Below are 15,981 nucleotides of genomic sequence, written 5' to 3' on the forward strand. Positions count from 1 at the left end.
AATATTGCCATTACATAGAACATGGCAGTTTTTTAACATTTGAAAACCTTTTTCATTAACTTCCTATGTAACTTCCCTCCTTATAAGATGCAGATTTTTAACTTCTTAGCATTGTTGTTCAGACTATTGAAGTGCATAAAATAAAATGTATATTTGCACTGCTATATAAAACGTGACATTAAAAATTATTGACGTAAAAGTTATGAAAATCAAGTTTATCAGCGAATTTTACATTTCTTTTTAACCTTATATCCCTTATTTCTATTTAACCTTATTAAATTGGCCATGATTCACTTCATCTTTTCAAGTTCACACCCATAAGTATAAACATTTATTCACGTAAAAGTTATATGTATAAACATTATTCAGTATAAACATTTATTTATCATATAAAAAATATTCACGTAAAAAATATAATAGTATAGATCATATAAAAATTATTTAGGTAAAAATTATATGTATATTTGAAAATTAGAGTAAAAATTATTCAGGTATGTTATACTATAATATGATGCTGATTATTTGTGATGAATACATGGAACATGCATTGGGTTATAATATTATATATGGTTTTTTGGTAAAAAAATATAACATTGAGAGGGCAAAATAGAGAACCAGAAATTATACCATGATGAGGTGGTTACAATGAGTTTTGGCTTTATTAAGTAGTATAGATAAATATAGATGAATATGTAGTTTGATATATAAAATAATATATATATATATATATATATATATATATATATATTAATCATGTGTATATTATGAAAAATTAAAGAATAAATGATATTTTCGACCAAAATGATATCATTATTCTATACACATTTACGTAAAAACATATACAAACATGATGAGCGAGTGACCATGCGCCGAGCCGAGCCAAATCATGCATGGTCCCTACCCATTGATCGGGACTATTTTTTGAACCAGAATCCGACCCTAAACCTGATCAGACCCATCCCAAACGAACTCAATCATGATCGGGCCGTACTGGATGAGCGGGTAGAGTCGAGTCTTCCTCACCCCTAGTATTAGATATCTCATTAAAAATTTCTTAGATTTCTAAATAACCCGAGTAGAACTTTTTTCATGTCTATTCTACTAAACATTTGACCATGTTAATATGATTCCAACCAAGCAAAAACGGGAAGAAAACATAATTGAATGGGTCATGGTCTTTAGAGCGTTTAAGCCTAAGTTTAGAGAATTGTATACATTTGTAAATTACATCAAGTTTCTATCCATGTATGCTGTGGGGGAGGGGTTGATGGGTTTGCTTATACAAACTTTTTACAACAGTAACCAAAGCTTCCCCACAAGAAATCAAAACATTCTCAACCACAAGAGAAGCATAAGAGTGGTGAATATATATGTATGTATAACATGCTAGTTTCAAGCAACAAGGTAAAACTCATTTATCATCATAAAATCCAAAAAATAAATTATGGAGAATAAAATGAAATTTTGGTATATTCCCGGGAAATAAAACATGTTTATGCATTAATACAAATAAAAGATGGCAAAAATTTTATTACATGATGATTGATGCATTAAGTTTAATTCATTGGCCTGGTTTTACGGGCCAATATAAAAAATGACCAGCTTTTACATGCAAAATACTTGAATAGTGTTTCCTTCGGTAGAATTAACCTGTTTATAGTACACGTTTCCATGTCATAATTCCTTAGTAAATCATGTTCCATAAACAGATTGCCACAAAATAAGCTTTACCTTATTGAAGAATAAATGAGTAGTATCATATAGTGATATGTATTGGGTACTCTACATCACCCACAAGCAACAAATGAGACCCTTCTTCTATTACCATTGAACCAGCCTCATTTGCTCTACTAAGGTGCTCACAAGGGCTTAACTCAAATTCAATTTGAGTCCTTTCCCCTGCATCAAGCAACACACTCTCAAAACCCACCAACTGTTTCATAGGACTTCCACTTCTGTGCTTTCCAGGCTTCATGAATAGCAACACAGGATGCCTCCCCACCATGCTTCCATGATTTTTAACTCCCACAGTCACTGAGACCATTTTGCTTTGGCAAGAATCTTCACCCAACTCAGAAACTAGTTTGTATCTTATGGTTTCGGAATTTTCGTCCATCATCAAATGAGTGGATGATTGATTCAAGTGAAGCTTGTCATGTGTCACTGAAACAAACTCATAGGAATATTTTGAGTAGCTTAAGCCATAGCCAAATTTATACACCTTTGGACCTTTGTAAAATCTGTAAGTTCTCCCTGGATAACCTGATGATGGGTCAGCTCTCATTCTCATGTCTGTCATTGGTACTTTGATGTAATCTTTTGGATACCAAGTAACTGGTAGTCTTCCTCCTGCATTTCATTGATGAATAAAGCACCCCATTTGAGTAAGAAAAATTATCATCTCACACTAGTCTTTACATATTTTTTTACATCGAGTTAATGATGTATAAATTCATGGTTATTCACATGTATTGAATGATTAATAAATTAACCATAATCATAAATGTAACATTATACAATTCTTTAATAACTATCCAATACAGGTGATTAACCACAAATTTATATAACAACAAAGAAGGTTTTAAATATATAGATATAGAAAGTAGCATGAGAATATAAGGGTTGTTTGAGTAATAAACTTTAAAGCCTTCATTTTTATGTTTGCCTATTAGTTCATGATCAATATTGAAGAAAATTCACCTGGGTTGTGGTCACCAAAGATAATCTGTGCAAGTGCTATGCCTCCAAGTTCCCCGGGATAACCAGCCCAAAGGATGCCTCCAATTTTGTGATTATACTTGGGTAAAGTGATATCTACCGGACCTCCACAAAGGAGCACCAAAATAACTGGTCTCTTAGAAGCTTTAGCAACTGAATTGATAAGTTCTAGTTGCTTGCCTGGCAAGTCAAGTTGAACGCGATCGAGGTCTTCCATCTCCTCACTTTGATTCAAACCCATAACGAGCACCACATAATCCACTTTCCTTGCAACTTCCACAGCCTCTTCTATTTGAGCAGTTGGACACTTTGGTCCACCATCACAGCCAGGATGGAAAACGGTGTTCTTAACATAGTGATGCAAACCTTGCAAAACTGTCATATTTCTACAAGGAGGGCCAGCATAGTTTCCTGCAAGAGTTGTGAAATCATTGGCATTGGGACCTATCACTGCCAGGGAAATAGCAGGGTTTGTTTTCGGAAGTGGGAGAAGCGCATCGGAGTTCTTCAAAAGGACAATGCCACTTCTTGCAGCTTCAAGTGCAAGATATTGGTGCTTTTTGGAACAAACATGGTTGGGGCCAATCATGCCAAATGAGAGTTTGGTTGGATTTCCATTAAATAGGCCTAGCCTTATTCTAATAGAAAACAGATTATGAAGGGCACGGTCTATTTCAGATATAGGTACTTTTTTCTGCAATACTGCTGATTTAGCATGGCTTGACAAATAATTACCACATTCCAAATCCATCCCTGCAAAATTTTAAAACACAATCTTCATGACCCATCTTACTAGTACGTAGTTAAAGTAGCAGCATTAAACGTAACAGAATTGAGAAATTAGTCATTTTCTTCTTCTGTAAACTGCACTAGCCCTTTTATTTTCATGGTATAGATTGTTCCTAATTGAATATTCATGTGTGGAATGTGGATTCTATGCAATCATAACAGGCATATACAGCAGTAATAATTCTTTAATGTGTAACAAGGGCTGATAGAAGAAGGCTAATAATCTATTTCCACTAATAGAAATCATCGAAGAGAGTTTTCTTTCAGCTAACAAAACATTTTTCAACCAAGTTGGTAGTAGTCATGATGTGTTTTACCATACTTGATCAATTTTTTATTTTAAAAAAAATGGGATTATTTGATTATATTACCAAGGACAATATTAGAAGCCTGAATTTTCCTAATAACATCACATTCCTTCCAGCCTTGAGTGTGTGGTAGCAACCTCACCACTAGACTAGCTTAGCTTTTGCACTCTCATGTGCAAACTAAATAACATATGCAATGATAATGTAAAAGTTTTTTACACTCGTCATTACATCATCCACCATTGTTTAATAAAAGCAATATATGAATGATATGATGTGCTACTTAAAAAACTATTCCAGGTTGGTCGATAAATTTTATACTCTTCTATAAATAGCTTACTGTTTTAAGTGTAACTGTCTCTATGCCTAAGCCTAAAAGTGAGTGTGACACAGCTGGATGAATAAATGTAATAACTGTGTCTATACCTAAGGCAAAAAGTGAGTGTGGCACAGCTGGGTGAAATACCAGCAGAAAGAAAGTCTTCTTTGGGGTCCTCACAATTCATTGGTAAAGCGAGAAATAAAGACATATAGACAATTAGGTGAACATATATGTAAGAGTCTAATGATGATAAATAGAATGATGCACTAGAGAATATTGGGTGAACATATATATAATAAGGCCAATCTTTAAACAGAAAACTCTGTTAAAAAGAACAGAAAATTAATAGAAGAAGAAAACACTTCCACATATACTTATAAAATTGTTTTAGCACCGAATAAAGCAGAAAATATCATCTTAAAATCAATTGTCAATAAAAAATAGTAAACAAATACTTATTACATTCAAGATAATGAAATAGGCGGGGCGGAGTGAGATTTAATTCCTGGGAGAGACACGAATAATGGCTGGCAGCCAATTGGAAGTGTGGGCCATGCCATACATGACTTAATGCTATAACGCTATGCAAACTGGACAATAGGTAAGTGACAAAAACTTGAAGGAATATACAAATAAGTGATTGATTACCCTTTGCACTCTATAAACTAAATTATATAACCCAAGACTTAAGAGTATGATTATTATCATGACTATCACATAAAACATAGGAATAAAAGATAACAAGAGGATTAGGTCCCACCATACCAGCCCGAAGAACATCGGCTACAGCTTCCTCTGGTGATTTTGCATATCCTTGCTGATCATGTATGATCGCGACTGCATTACAATCCGACGCAATGTACCTAATATGATCGTTTTCACTCAAAGTTGTTAAAGAAAGAAATATGCATTGGTTCAAAAAGATTTTCAAACAAGGTAACTAGTTACCCATTGAAATCCCATTTTTCTCTAACAGTTTTGGTTAAGAGATTGAAATCTGCACAGCTTGGGACCCCATTGACACGATTATAAGCACACATTATCCCACTAGCTCTTCCTTGCTTCACACAACTCTTAAATGGTGGCTGATATGTGTCTGCTAAGTCTTGTAAACTAACCTGAATAATAATGTGTATACAGGAGATTTCAGAAAATGGTAAAAAATAGTATTAACATAAAGTATGAACATTCATTAAACACTCATCTTCATATCTAGCATTGTACTTCTCAAATAATATGCAAATTAAAAGCCCAACATGGCAATACATTCTACTGATAATCCTTGTCATTGTATAAAGGTGATAAATCCATTAAACCATAGATCATGCATGTTATAATTAATTTCCTAGGTTTGAAACGATAGCCACATGATTAATAAAGTGCGACGGATATCAAATTATTCAATTACAGAATGATAAGTTAAAGCACTTGGTCCACTCCAACAGTATAACAACAAAGAATTCAATGCACAAAATAAAATTTCCACACTTTGGTCGGCAACACATTTCTTATAGCAAAAAAAGTTGATAGCAACACATTTTTATTTTAAATATTTGTATTATTATTGAGTGAATTTCATATAGAATCTATTAAATTATAGAGGTAAATATATTTTTACTCTCCAAATGAATGCAATTTTGATCTTGATCCCTCAATTTCCCCACCTTAGATTTTGGTTCATGTTTTAGTTGGTCCTTTTAGTTTTAGTATTCTTTTATGATGTGTTAATACCATAATGGATCACATCATCAAATAGTATACACATATCACATGTTGGTGTTAGCAATATCATCCCATGAGACTAAAACAAAAACTTCGGAATATATAATTACCAAAATCCAAAAATATGGGGATTAAAACTAAAATTCAAAATACTTTTAAGGACAAAAACAAATTTACGCATAAATTACATGAATCCACTCAACAAGGATTTATTGTCCTCAAGTATGTCCCAAATCATGTTTCAAGCCAATATTTCAAAAAAAATATTAGCTATTTTTAATATTTCAAAAAAAATTAAACATTCATGACTTTGATGATATACTTCCAGACAGAAGATTTTCATCTTTACTTAATGTGTCTTACATCAACTCAACCTTTAAGGAAGGGTACTAAAAAAATTGCCTACAAAAAGCTCTTACCCTATGATAAAAAGTTGTTAAAAAATACTGTTATGTACACCCTAAAGATAATGTATATTTATCACCATTGGTGAAGAAATTAATCAACAATCATGATTATAACAACTTCATAATATTGAAATTATGACACAATAGCCAATAGAAAGAGCAAGTGAGGTGTACTTACACGAGCATCGAAGACAAAGCGACTAACACCTTTCCAATTATCCAAATCATAAGCAGTAAAATGTTTGCAACAAGCTGAAGCTTGAAGATGACCCATCAACTTGCCTCCATGAAAAGAATCACCTTGAATTCCTCTCACAAAGGACACTGCATATGTTGAAGTTACAAATGGATCTTCACCAGCTGTTTCTTGTCCTCTACCCCATCTTGGGTCTCTGAATATGTTAATGTTTGGAGCCCAAAATGTCATTCCCATAGCTTGACCATTGTTATATATTGCTCTCCCTTCAATTCCAATGGCCTTCATTGTTCACACATACATGCCCCATAAGAGAAACAAAACAAATATCAGCGTAGAAAACGGACTTAACAACATCAAGTCATGGGAAATTTTGGTGAGTGAGTGACTGACCAAACCGATACGGTACCATAGGTGAGAATCAAAGGTTGCAGCAGTGAGAATAACTTGAGGGAAGCTAGTTGCAGAAGATATAGCTCCACTACTGAAATTAATGCCACGGCTCTTTGCAACTCCATGCAGTGCTTCACTCCACCATTCATAAGCTGGAATACCGAGTCTTGGAATCGGAGGAGCCGAGTTTACGAGCTGAGCGAGTTTCTCGTCCAATGTGAGTCTGGAGACAAGGTCTCTGGTTCTTTCAAGTATGGAGAGCTTGGGGTTGCAAAATGGATAGGATCTTGAGGAAGGGTTGGACCAATCACATGCAAATGGTGGTGATGGTGGTGGTGGTAGTGGTTGAGAATGAAGAGTGAATGTAAGAGTGAGGAAAACGAAGGAGACAAAGAGTGGTGAGAGGGCCATAGAGTGAAAAATAATGCGTTGATTGGAATTTGGAACTGCACAAAAGTTTATAAAGACACACATGGACTTGTCAACTGTCCTTATCTTTGTTTATGCCAACACAGTTTCCTTTTTTTTCTTCTTTTGATCCTCATCAATATTTTCTTATCTTATTTGTGCATCTAACATTACGTTTGGACAAGATAGTTGCTTAACGTGATGTGTCTAATTTAGGCGTAGCTTCCTTTATTTTTCAATTTTTGAACATGATTCACAATAAGTTAATATCATTTAGTAGGAATTAATCAAATATGTAGGTTTTAATTGTAAGCTGTCATTAGACATTCTCAATTAATGTGAGCTATTAATTGACCCAGCTATCATTAACCTACTAATTTTTTATGTTTTTTAGGTACATCTTTTAATTTTAAGTTGAATATTAATTAATGCTTTTGATATTACTTTCATGTTAGTTTATGTAACAAATGTAATTTTTAGGTATAATTTGAGAGAATAAGGTGTAACCAACTACATGATAATGTTTATTTTAAATTAAACACACTTTATGTTATAATACTTGAATGTATCAAAATCGCACAAGAGTATAACTAGATATTAATTTATGAGGCTTCTTAATTCCTATGCCTGTTACAAAGTCGTGACACCCACAATAAACTCAGATAGCAGCAGATAGGTTCAGAGTAACCAGAGCCTCATTCTAAAAACCCAAATTCTCATACTAATAGGAAACAAATCAAGACTACAACAAAGTAATAGTTTGCAAAATTGGCAATATACACAGATAAACTGCAGTGTGATATGATCTCATCTTCTTTTAAACTTCTTGGACGACCTTCCATCCTTAAGACCTAAATACTTGTCTATATCTTCATCGGCGTAATCTCCTTCACCCCTCCTTTTCTTCCCTCCAGTCTCCTTAATTTTCTACAGAAGTAAAAACATGAACATTTAGGCAAATTACTTAAAACTGATAAATTTAAAGCATACTTTACACACAGTACTGGGACAGGCCAAGAAAGGTGCATCGCCACTTGTAAGCACACAAAAATGTGCATTGAACTATGGACAAAATCTGCCGCCTTTAATAAAATAACCACAAAGTAGAGTTAAAGATATAAAATAAGCTGCATGAATTATTTTACCGTCACTGCTAATCTTTTGGCCTCACTAACACGCTCTTCCAAAAGCAAAACCTCGGCTTCTTGTGCAGGATACTCTGGAAGCTTCTTGCCTGAAATATAGTTATTCATCAGGAAACTGTTGCATTTCTTAAAATGCCAAGTCAGAGAAATATCATATTCTACTGACCTATAAGCTTCTCGATTTGAATGTACCACTCCAGCTCATATTGGTTCACAAGAGAAATGGCAACCCCGGAGCGCCCTGCACGAGCAGTCCTTCCCACACGATGAATATAATCCTGTAACATACAAGATGGGAAGTCCAGTGAATAGAAACAAAAAAGAAACTCAAAATGCTCATCTCGGTCCATGATCAGCATCAAAGTTTAGATACCAATTCTTATAGGACCATGAAATTACCAAGTTTGTAGAATTACACTAAGAAGTTTAATGGCAAACTGCTGATTAGATTGAAGATGTAATAGAACATGGTAATAAAACTATAAAAGGAATAAGTAGAACATCTTACTTTGGAGTTTGTGGGAATGTCATAATTGATCACCATATCCACTGCTGGAATATCCAGTCCTCTACTGGCTACATCAGTACAAAGGAGAATATTGCAATCCCCAGACTTAAACTTATTCAAGGCTCCAAGCCTCTTTGACTGTCAAAATAAGATTATAAATAAAAAATTAGAGGCACTTCATTGGCACGCCCACTAACAACAAGAGATAACAAAGAAAACCACTTCCTGCACTGGGGCAACCCCTATCCCAATACAAGAGAAATGAATGATAAGTTTAACACGCTTACTATTATAATACAGGGACTATAGTACAATTACCTGACTCATATGACCATTAATTGGGATGGCTTTGAGACCGAGATTCCTGAGAATCAAAGCCAGAAGCCGAGTTGAATCACATGTACGGGTGAACACCATTGATGTACTTGCAGACATTTCAGTGAGAATGTACACAAGGTAGCAATCCTATAAGAAACACTAAATTAATGAACACTATCATCAAAAGCATAAAACATATTAGCTCTGATTGATAAAACCCAAAATGCATAAAATTATGTCAATTCGCTATCACCCAAATAGCTACTCTATTATAAGTTTCAATAAAACTATTTATGTACACTCAATAGTGCTTTCACTCTAACATCATAATCAATTTCAGTATTAAAATAAATAAATTATTTTTACTTAGCTACACCTATTGCATATCTAGGTAATTAATCTATCATCAGAGACTCAGTTATAGCTCATTTTAGGAGAAGACAATAATAGGGAATCAATTGAAGAAGGAAACCAATGCTCATTTCAAAAGGGGGGACACAAGTGAAATGACATTCATATTAATTTTCTCTCAACATGTAATAATCTTTAGATGGCTTCCATTGGGCCAGAACCATGAGCATACAAGTGATAGCCAAACTTTTTTTGTCGAAATCGACCATTTTTTGAACAAGAGAGAACAAGAAACCTTGTGTTTTGCAGGCAAGAAGCGAAACTGCTGCTTCAGTGTGTCAACTGTGGAATACTTAGACGCTGCTTCAATCTAAGTTGAATATAAACAAATAAATAAATAAAAATGTAAGCAATATCAGAATAAAAAAGATACAATTTTACATAAGTATCTGCAGATATTACAGTTGTACCTTTACAGGATTCCTTAAACAAACCCTTTCAAGTTTTTGGACCTGCAACAGCAAGAGTGCAACTTACTCTATTAGCATTAAAAATAAATAAAAACGAATATCTGCTAACAATCAAACATCTGAATTATATAAGAAGCTCCTAGAAAACATTTTGTTTGCATCAATTGTATCACAACATCATTAAAGGAGCATATGCATGTTACTATAGCTAATGTGGAATCTATATCTCAGAATACGTGAATAAAAAGGCTATACTTGCATATTTAGTATTACAGAACAGTATTTAGGCAATAAAAAAAGTATCAGTTAAATAGTATCATGTTCTCCTTCGTAAGTGCACAATTATTAATGCATCTACATATATACCTTCTTAGTCATTGTAGCAGAAAACAGAAACGTTCTCCGTTCACGAGGAATCTCTTGTAAAATATCATTAAGTGATTCCTCAAAGTCCTCATTCAACAGTCTGTCTGCCTCATCCAAGACCTGCTCAAAATGCAGATTAATCAAGCAAGTCCAAGATATACATGATATGAACAGAGAGAGAAAATGTAGGCAAACAAAATGACTGCTTAAATATACATATTTTCTTTTGTTAATATTCACAACATAACACAAAAGGGTCAATCATCCATAAACTGTTAAATGCAAAAACATACATGTCTCAAGAAAATTCAACTTGAATCAATCAAAAAACCATATGCTAGTCATCAAAATGAACAATGAATTCTACATTTCTATTTCACAACTCTAAAAATTACAGCAGTCAAGCCCTATTCGCACTAGGTGGGGGCAGCTACATAGATAAAATGATGCCAAAATGCTCTATATTAAATCATGTATTTTTACAAAGCATTGATCTCTAAATCTTTCCTAAAAATTAACTATATTTTTTTAACGAAGCAATACAAGTAAATCCTTGATGAACTTATCAATGCAAGCAGCAAATAGGGTAGGCAGATAATACACAAATTGAACTAAACTTATGCTATGCTTTTTTGGAAAAAAAATAAAAAGGACTAGTGACCAAAAACCCATTTGAAAGGTAAGACAGTCATCCTAATGTTTGGATTAGTTGAAAATTTAATGTGTTTGACAAGCATCAGACTAATATAAGAATATTCAAATCCCCAAGTTAGGCAGAAAGGTAAATCAACATATTAACAAAAAAACTTGTTGATAGATGTATCCAATCAGTAGGTGTCAATAACGAAGAAATCTTGAGCCTAGAAAAATGTCAGAATCTTACCAAATATTTTAATCTACTAAGAGAAAATCCCTTGGTGTTTTTTAGATGATCTAAAACTCGCCCTGGTGTCCCAACCTGCAAGAGTGTGAATTCAATATGATTAATAATAGAAAACTAAGGCAGGAAAATTGAAATGAGAAGACTAAAATTATTGGAAAACAAGAGGCATCAATACATCAAAATTAAAATCTAAATGTTTTCCGAGCATAATAACAAAAAGTTTCAGTTTTCTCTTGAACCAGACAATTGTATAATCATAAAAGTTCCAGTTTTCTCTTGAACCAGACAATTGTATAATCATTTTTTGATTAAGTGATGCACATTGTAAGAAACTTATAACTTAAGGGTAATCTCACCAAACTACCACACAGCTAGAAATTTTTAGCACTAAAAAATCGATAATTAAATCTGACTTTTTCACATGATAAAAAGCAAGTTGAAACCCAAACATACATGAATCATATTTTAAACAGTTTAGCAAAGAATGCACTTGGACTGTGTCAAATTTATAGTTTGATCCACCATTTGCATTGTGCAGACCGCTGTTAAATTTGAGCAAGAATAACTATTCTTAGCTAGCAAGTGTTTATAAACCGTGTTAAGCAGCTTAGAATAATATTTAAAAGAAGACAAGCTAACAGCTATAAGAATTAAAACCCAACAGAAATAATTTAGTCCAATTATATAATCAGTAATTCTTCTTTATACTAGTACGCTAACATTAATAGACAATTTTACAACTTGAAAACAATATGCTTGTCTCTCACAATATATGTGTATCCCATATGGTGCTTTTAGAAAATATGATAACTAAATACTAATCAATCTGATTTTGGTGCGGAGAAATCATTAACCAATACAATGTTATCAAAAGGTCTGATCACTACCGAGTTCAATAGTAGATTAAGAAATCAATGACACAACATAGCGCATTTCTTCAATGAAACATGAGCAACATATTTTATCCACAGGCACCAGATTAGGTTTTCGATATCACTCAACTATTACCAAATAATATTTTGATATTGAAGTACAGGAGACAAATTAAATTGAAGTAACCTAAAGCATTATTAACACTTACAATAATATGAGGCTGCTTTGCTATTTTGATGGATTGCTGTACCATATCAATCCCTCCAACAAGCTAGAGAAAATGAAAACGATGCAAATAAATAGGATTAAGATAAAGCTTGCAATTAATAGAATTATAACACAGTGCTACTTAACCAGCACAAAGTAGTGCATTATGAATTTGATAAATAGATTGAAACTCACCACAGCACACTTGACACCTATTTCACAACCTAAAGCTTCAAACTGCTCAGCAATTTGAATAGCAAGCTCTCTAGATGAAGAAATGCAGTAAAAAGAGAAAAAATATAAAAGTTAAATATCAGTCAAAACAATTATACATTCAATAAAATGTAAATTATGAAAATCAGATACATGATTAGGTATCAAGGGAGCAAACCTTGTGGGTGACAACACACAAGCAAAAAAATGATTCGGGCGTGGTGCTTCTAGCAGAGCATGCAATATGGGAAGAGCAAAAGCTCCAGTCTTACCAGAACCCGTTTGGGCCAGTCCAATCACATCTTTTCCTGTGAAACACATTATACATAAAAACAACCACCAGTTCAGGGTGCATTTAGGGTTTGTTTGGGTAATTCTTATAGAAGGTCAAATCCTATTTCATGTTACAAATCATATTGTCATCTCTCACTATAGTTCAAGAGAATAGAAACCCTAACCTTGAAGTGCAGCAGGAATGGCCTCAACCTGAATCTTTAAGGGATTTTTCCATCCCAATCTGTCACAAGCTTCCGCCAATGGTTCAGCTAAACCTAAATCCTTGAATGTTTTCAGTTCTTCATTTTCTTCAGCCATCTTTGTCACTTTCTAACAGGTCAGGTTAATAAAATTCCCTTTATTCGAACTTTGTCTTTCGCTTCTCTTTGCTGCACTTAGGCTTAGGTATGGGAGAGAGAGGTATATATATATATATAGCTACATGGTGGACCTAGGTATGAGAAGTGTAATAATGGGCTAAACAGTCTGACCCATTACTTTTATTTTTGTTTTTCATAAAAGAGAATAGACAAACATAAGAGAACTAAAATGGATGGTAAAGGATAAAATAAAAGGGATTTTGAGTGCAGGAAGTTCTCACTATGGATGAAAAAAAGTAAATAAGTAATAGGTACCCATAAAAATTACATATAATGGATATATAAGCAACAATAATATAGGTGAGAAATTTTTTTATGATACTCAATCATAAGATCTATATATTTATAAATTTATTTGTAATCAAATTTTTATATATTATATATTGTTAATATAAAATTATATGTTATATTGCTTTATTTTTAATAATAAATAGTAGTGATTTGAGTACAATCATAGGTTTATTATATAATATATTCTTATTTATGTAAAAATTATTTTTATATAATTATTATTATAAAATACATAAATATTTAATCAAAATTCATTTGATACACACATATATTTATTACTGGCACAGTTATTCGTAATAATACGAGTTTGAGAATAAGAAAGTATTACACACACTTGCCCAATCTAATACTTATCCTTTCTTCTCGAGATGTGCGTGTCGATCCCCTTATTTCACTCATGCTAAATACAGTTTCTCAAGATTAAGTTTTTTAAACTTACTTTTCATCATAGCTATTATAGGGAAATTCAATGGTTTGAATTATTGATTATCTAACTATTAGATGTTCATAAAATGAATTATTGAATATCTAACTATTAGATGTTCATAAAATTTATAACTATAATGAAGAGTAAGTGGATTATCACTCATAGGAAAAAAATATAATATAAGATTTCCTTCAAAAAAAAATGTAGGGCTAACCAGGGTCAAGTTAAATTCGTCTGGGTAAAAAGTCCAAGTTAGTTTAATGAGGTTCAGCCCATGCATTGTGCTCATGCCGTCAGCATCAGCCACGTGTAAAAACACTTGATCGCCAGTTTTTCTTGAACTTGGGCTATGGATCAAACACGTGGCCTCAGCAAATTGCACCAGCTCCACTCGGTTAACTTTACTTCACTTAGGGATGGCAACAGAAACACGCAGATACGGTAGTGGCTACCCGATACTCGTTCAAAATAAGAGAGTATTACTCATATTCGCTTGTACTTGTGCGGGTACCCGTGTACGTGTATTGACATGAATTTATGGGTACCCGCAGGTACAACGAGTATATGCGAGTTTCCTATATTATAAATGAATTTTTAATTTTTTAGTTCTATTATGTTTCAAATGATATGAAACTTAATTATTTTTGTACCTTTTGATTGAATATTTGGCAAAAATACTAAATTTAATTGTGTTTTTTATTTGTGTGATTTTTTGTTCTCATTTCCTTAACAAAAATTATATATTTTATTTGTAAAACATGTGTATTTCTACACATGTTATAATATTTATAGGGTGTTTCACCACGAAACTCAATAAAATATGTAAACAAGGTGAAAGGAAAAAATGTACATAGTGTAATGAATGTTAGAATAATATAATTTTTATTTTAATTAAATATAATATATTATCATATAAATAACGGGTATCCGAAGACACAAGTACCATAATACTCGTACCCGCCCGTATGTACTACGGCTATTTTTAAAAACCCGTTTATAAAACTCGCAGGTACCCGTTTGTGACTCATACACGTACCCGTATGAGTTTTATACGTGGATAAGGGTTTTTTTTTTTGTCATCCTAACTTCACTGCTACTTCCACATGCAACCGATCATTGGCTCGATGGAAATTGGGACCATGCTTCATCTTTTATGCATATCTTTAATGAATTCAAATTATTTAGTAAAATTATTACTCAAAAATTTAAAAGACTGCCTTTAACCATGCTTGATGTTAGTTTATTTTCTTAAATTTATCCTCAAATTTCTTCCATAATTTGAAGTTATTTCACAATAAGTAATATTTTTTTAAACTCTATAATTGGAACCTAAAATATTTTTTCCATGATTATTTTTTACTCCCCATTCTTTCTAATCTTTATCCGGGTTGTATATTTGAAAAAGTCTTTCAGATAAATAGATTCAATCAAGTAAAACTTTTTAAATTAACTTATTTTCAATTTCTTCTAGAAAAAAAGATGTATGCATTATACAATGTAATTACTATATAAAAATCTTATATATAAATATTTACGCAAACCTTTCATACAAATTACACTCTAACTGAAAAGTAATAAAAACTTAACATCACTGGAGAAACATCAAGTGAGAACAATATAAATTATTATATGAAATCTTAGCTCATATCAAATCACATCATTACCAGTGATACTTAGATGAGTCTCACATAATATTATGATATTTTATATCATTTCATGTGCATGACTTAAAAAATAGATAGGTCTCACAATTATAAATAGATTTCGAATAGATTTCACAATCAACCTCACATATCACATATGGTTCATTTGATGATATAAAGACAAAAATATGTGGAGTTTGATGATGCTCTTGAACTTTCCAACCAACTTGTGAGCATCCTCTGATCATGAAGTAAGAACACGTGCAAGTTGGTTTGAGTTTTGATTGGTGATGAGTCGTAGAGTCGATGTGAAAAGGAAAGGAAAGAATGAGGGTGAAGTTTTGTTCTCCATGGTTTGGTTACATGA

General features: G+C 32.7%; 2 protein-coding genes across 3 annotated transcripts; both read right to left on the reverse strand.

Moving 5' to 3' along the window:
- On the reverse strand, positions 1,511-7,340 carry LOC109328369 (probable beta-D-xylosidase 7). 2 transcript variants are annotated; one of them, XM_019561803.1, is made up of 6 exons: positions 6,856-7,340; positions 6,445-6,744; positions 5,086-5,255; positions 4,903-5,000; positions 2,701-3,471; positions 1,511-2,349 (listed from the first exon to the last, which is right to left on the reverse strand). In XM_019561803.1, the coding sequence occupies exons 1-6, from the start codon at positions 7,327-7,329 to the stop codon at positions 1,757-1,759; spliced, it is 2,406 nt and encodes an 801-aa protein (XP_019417348.1). In that variant the 5' UTR covers positions 7,330-7,340; the 3' UTR covers positions 1,511-1,756. The 2 variants fall into 2 exon arrangements, with proteins under 2 accessions (XP_019417348.1, XP_019417349.1); XM_019561804.1 differs by having other exon boundaries at positions 6,872-6,989.
- Positions 8,027-13,249, reverse strand: LOC109328704 (DEAD-box ATP-dependent RNA helicase 10). The gene is made up of 13 exons (XM_019562287.1): positions 13,056-13,249; positions 12,776-12,905; positions 12,580-12,649; positions 12,386-12,448; positions 11,305-11,379; positions 10,422-10,541; positions 10,056-10,097; positions 9,881-9,955; positions 9,235-9,381; positions 8,917-9,054; positions 8,575-8,686; positions 8,409-8,497; positions 8,027-8,190 (listed from the first exon to the last, which is right to left on the reverse strand). Exons 1-13 carry the CDS (start codon positions 13,189-13,191, stop codon positions 8,071-8,073), a joined length of 1,317 nt encoding a protein of 438 aa, XP_019417832.1. The 5' UTR covers positions 13,192-13,249; the 3' UTR covers positions 8,027-8,070.

The sequence above is a fragment of the Lupinus angustifolius genome, chromosome LG15 (assembly GCF_001865875.1).
Source record: "Lupinus angustifolius cultivar Tanjil chromosome LG15, LupAngTanjil_v1.0, whole genome shotgun sequence".
NCBI lineage: Eukaryota > Viridiplantae > Streptophyta > Magnoliopsida > Fabales > Fabaceae > Lupinus > Lupinus angustifolius.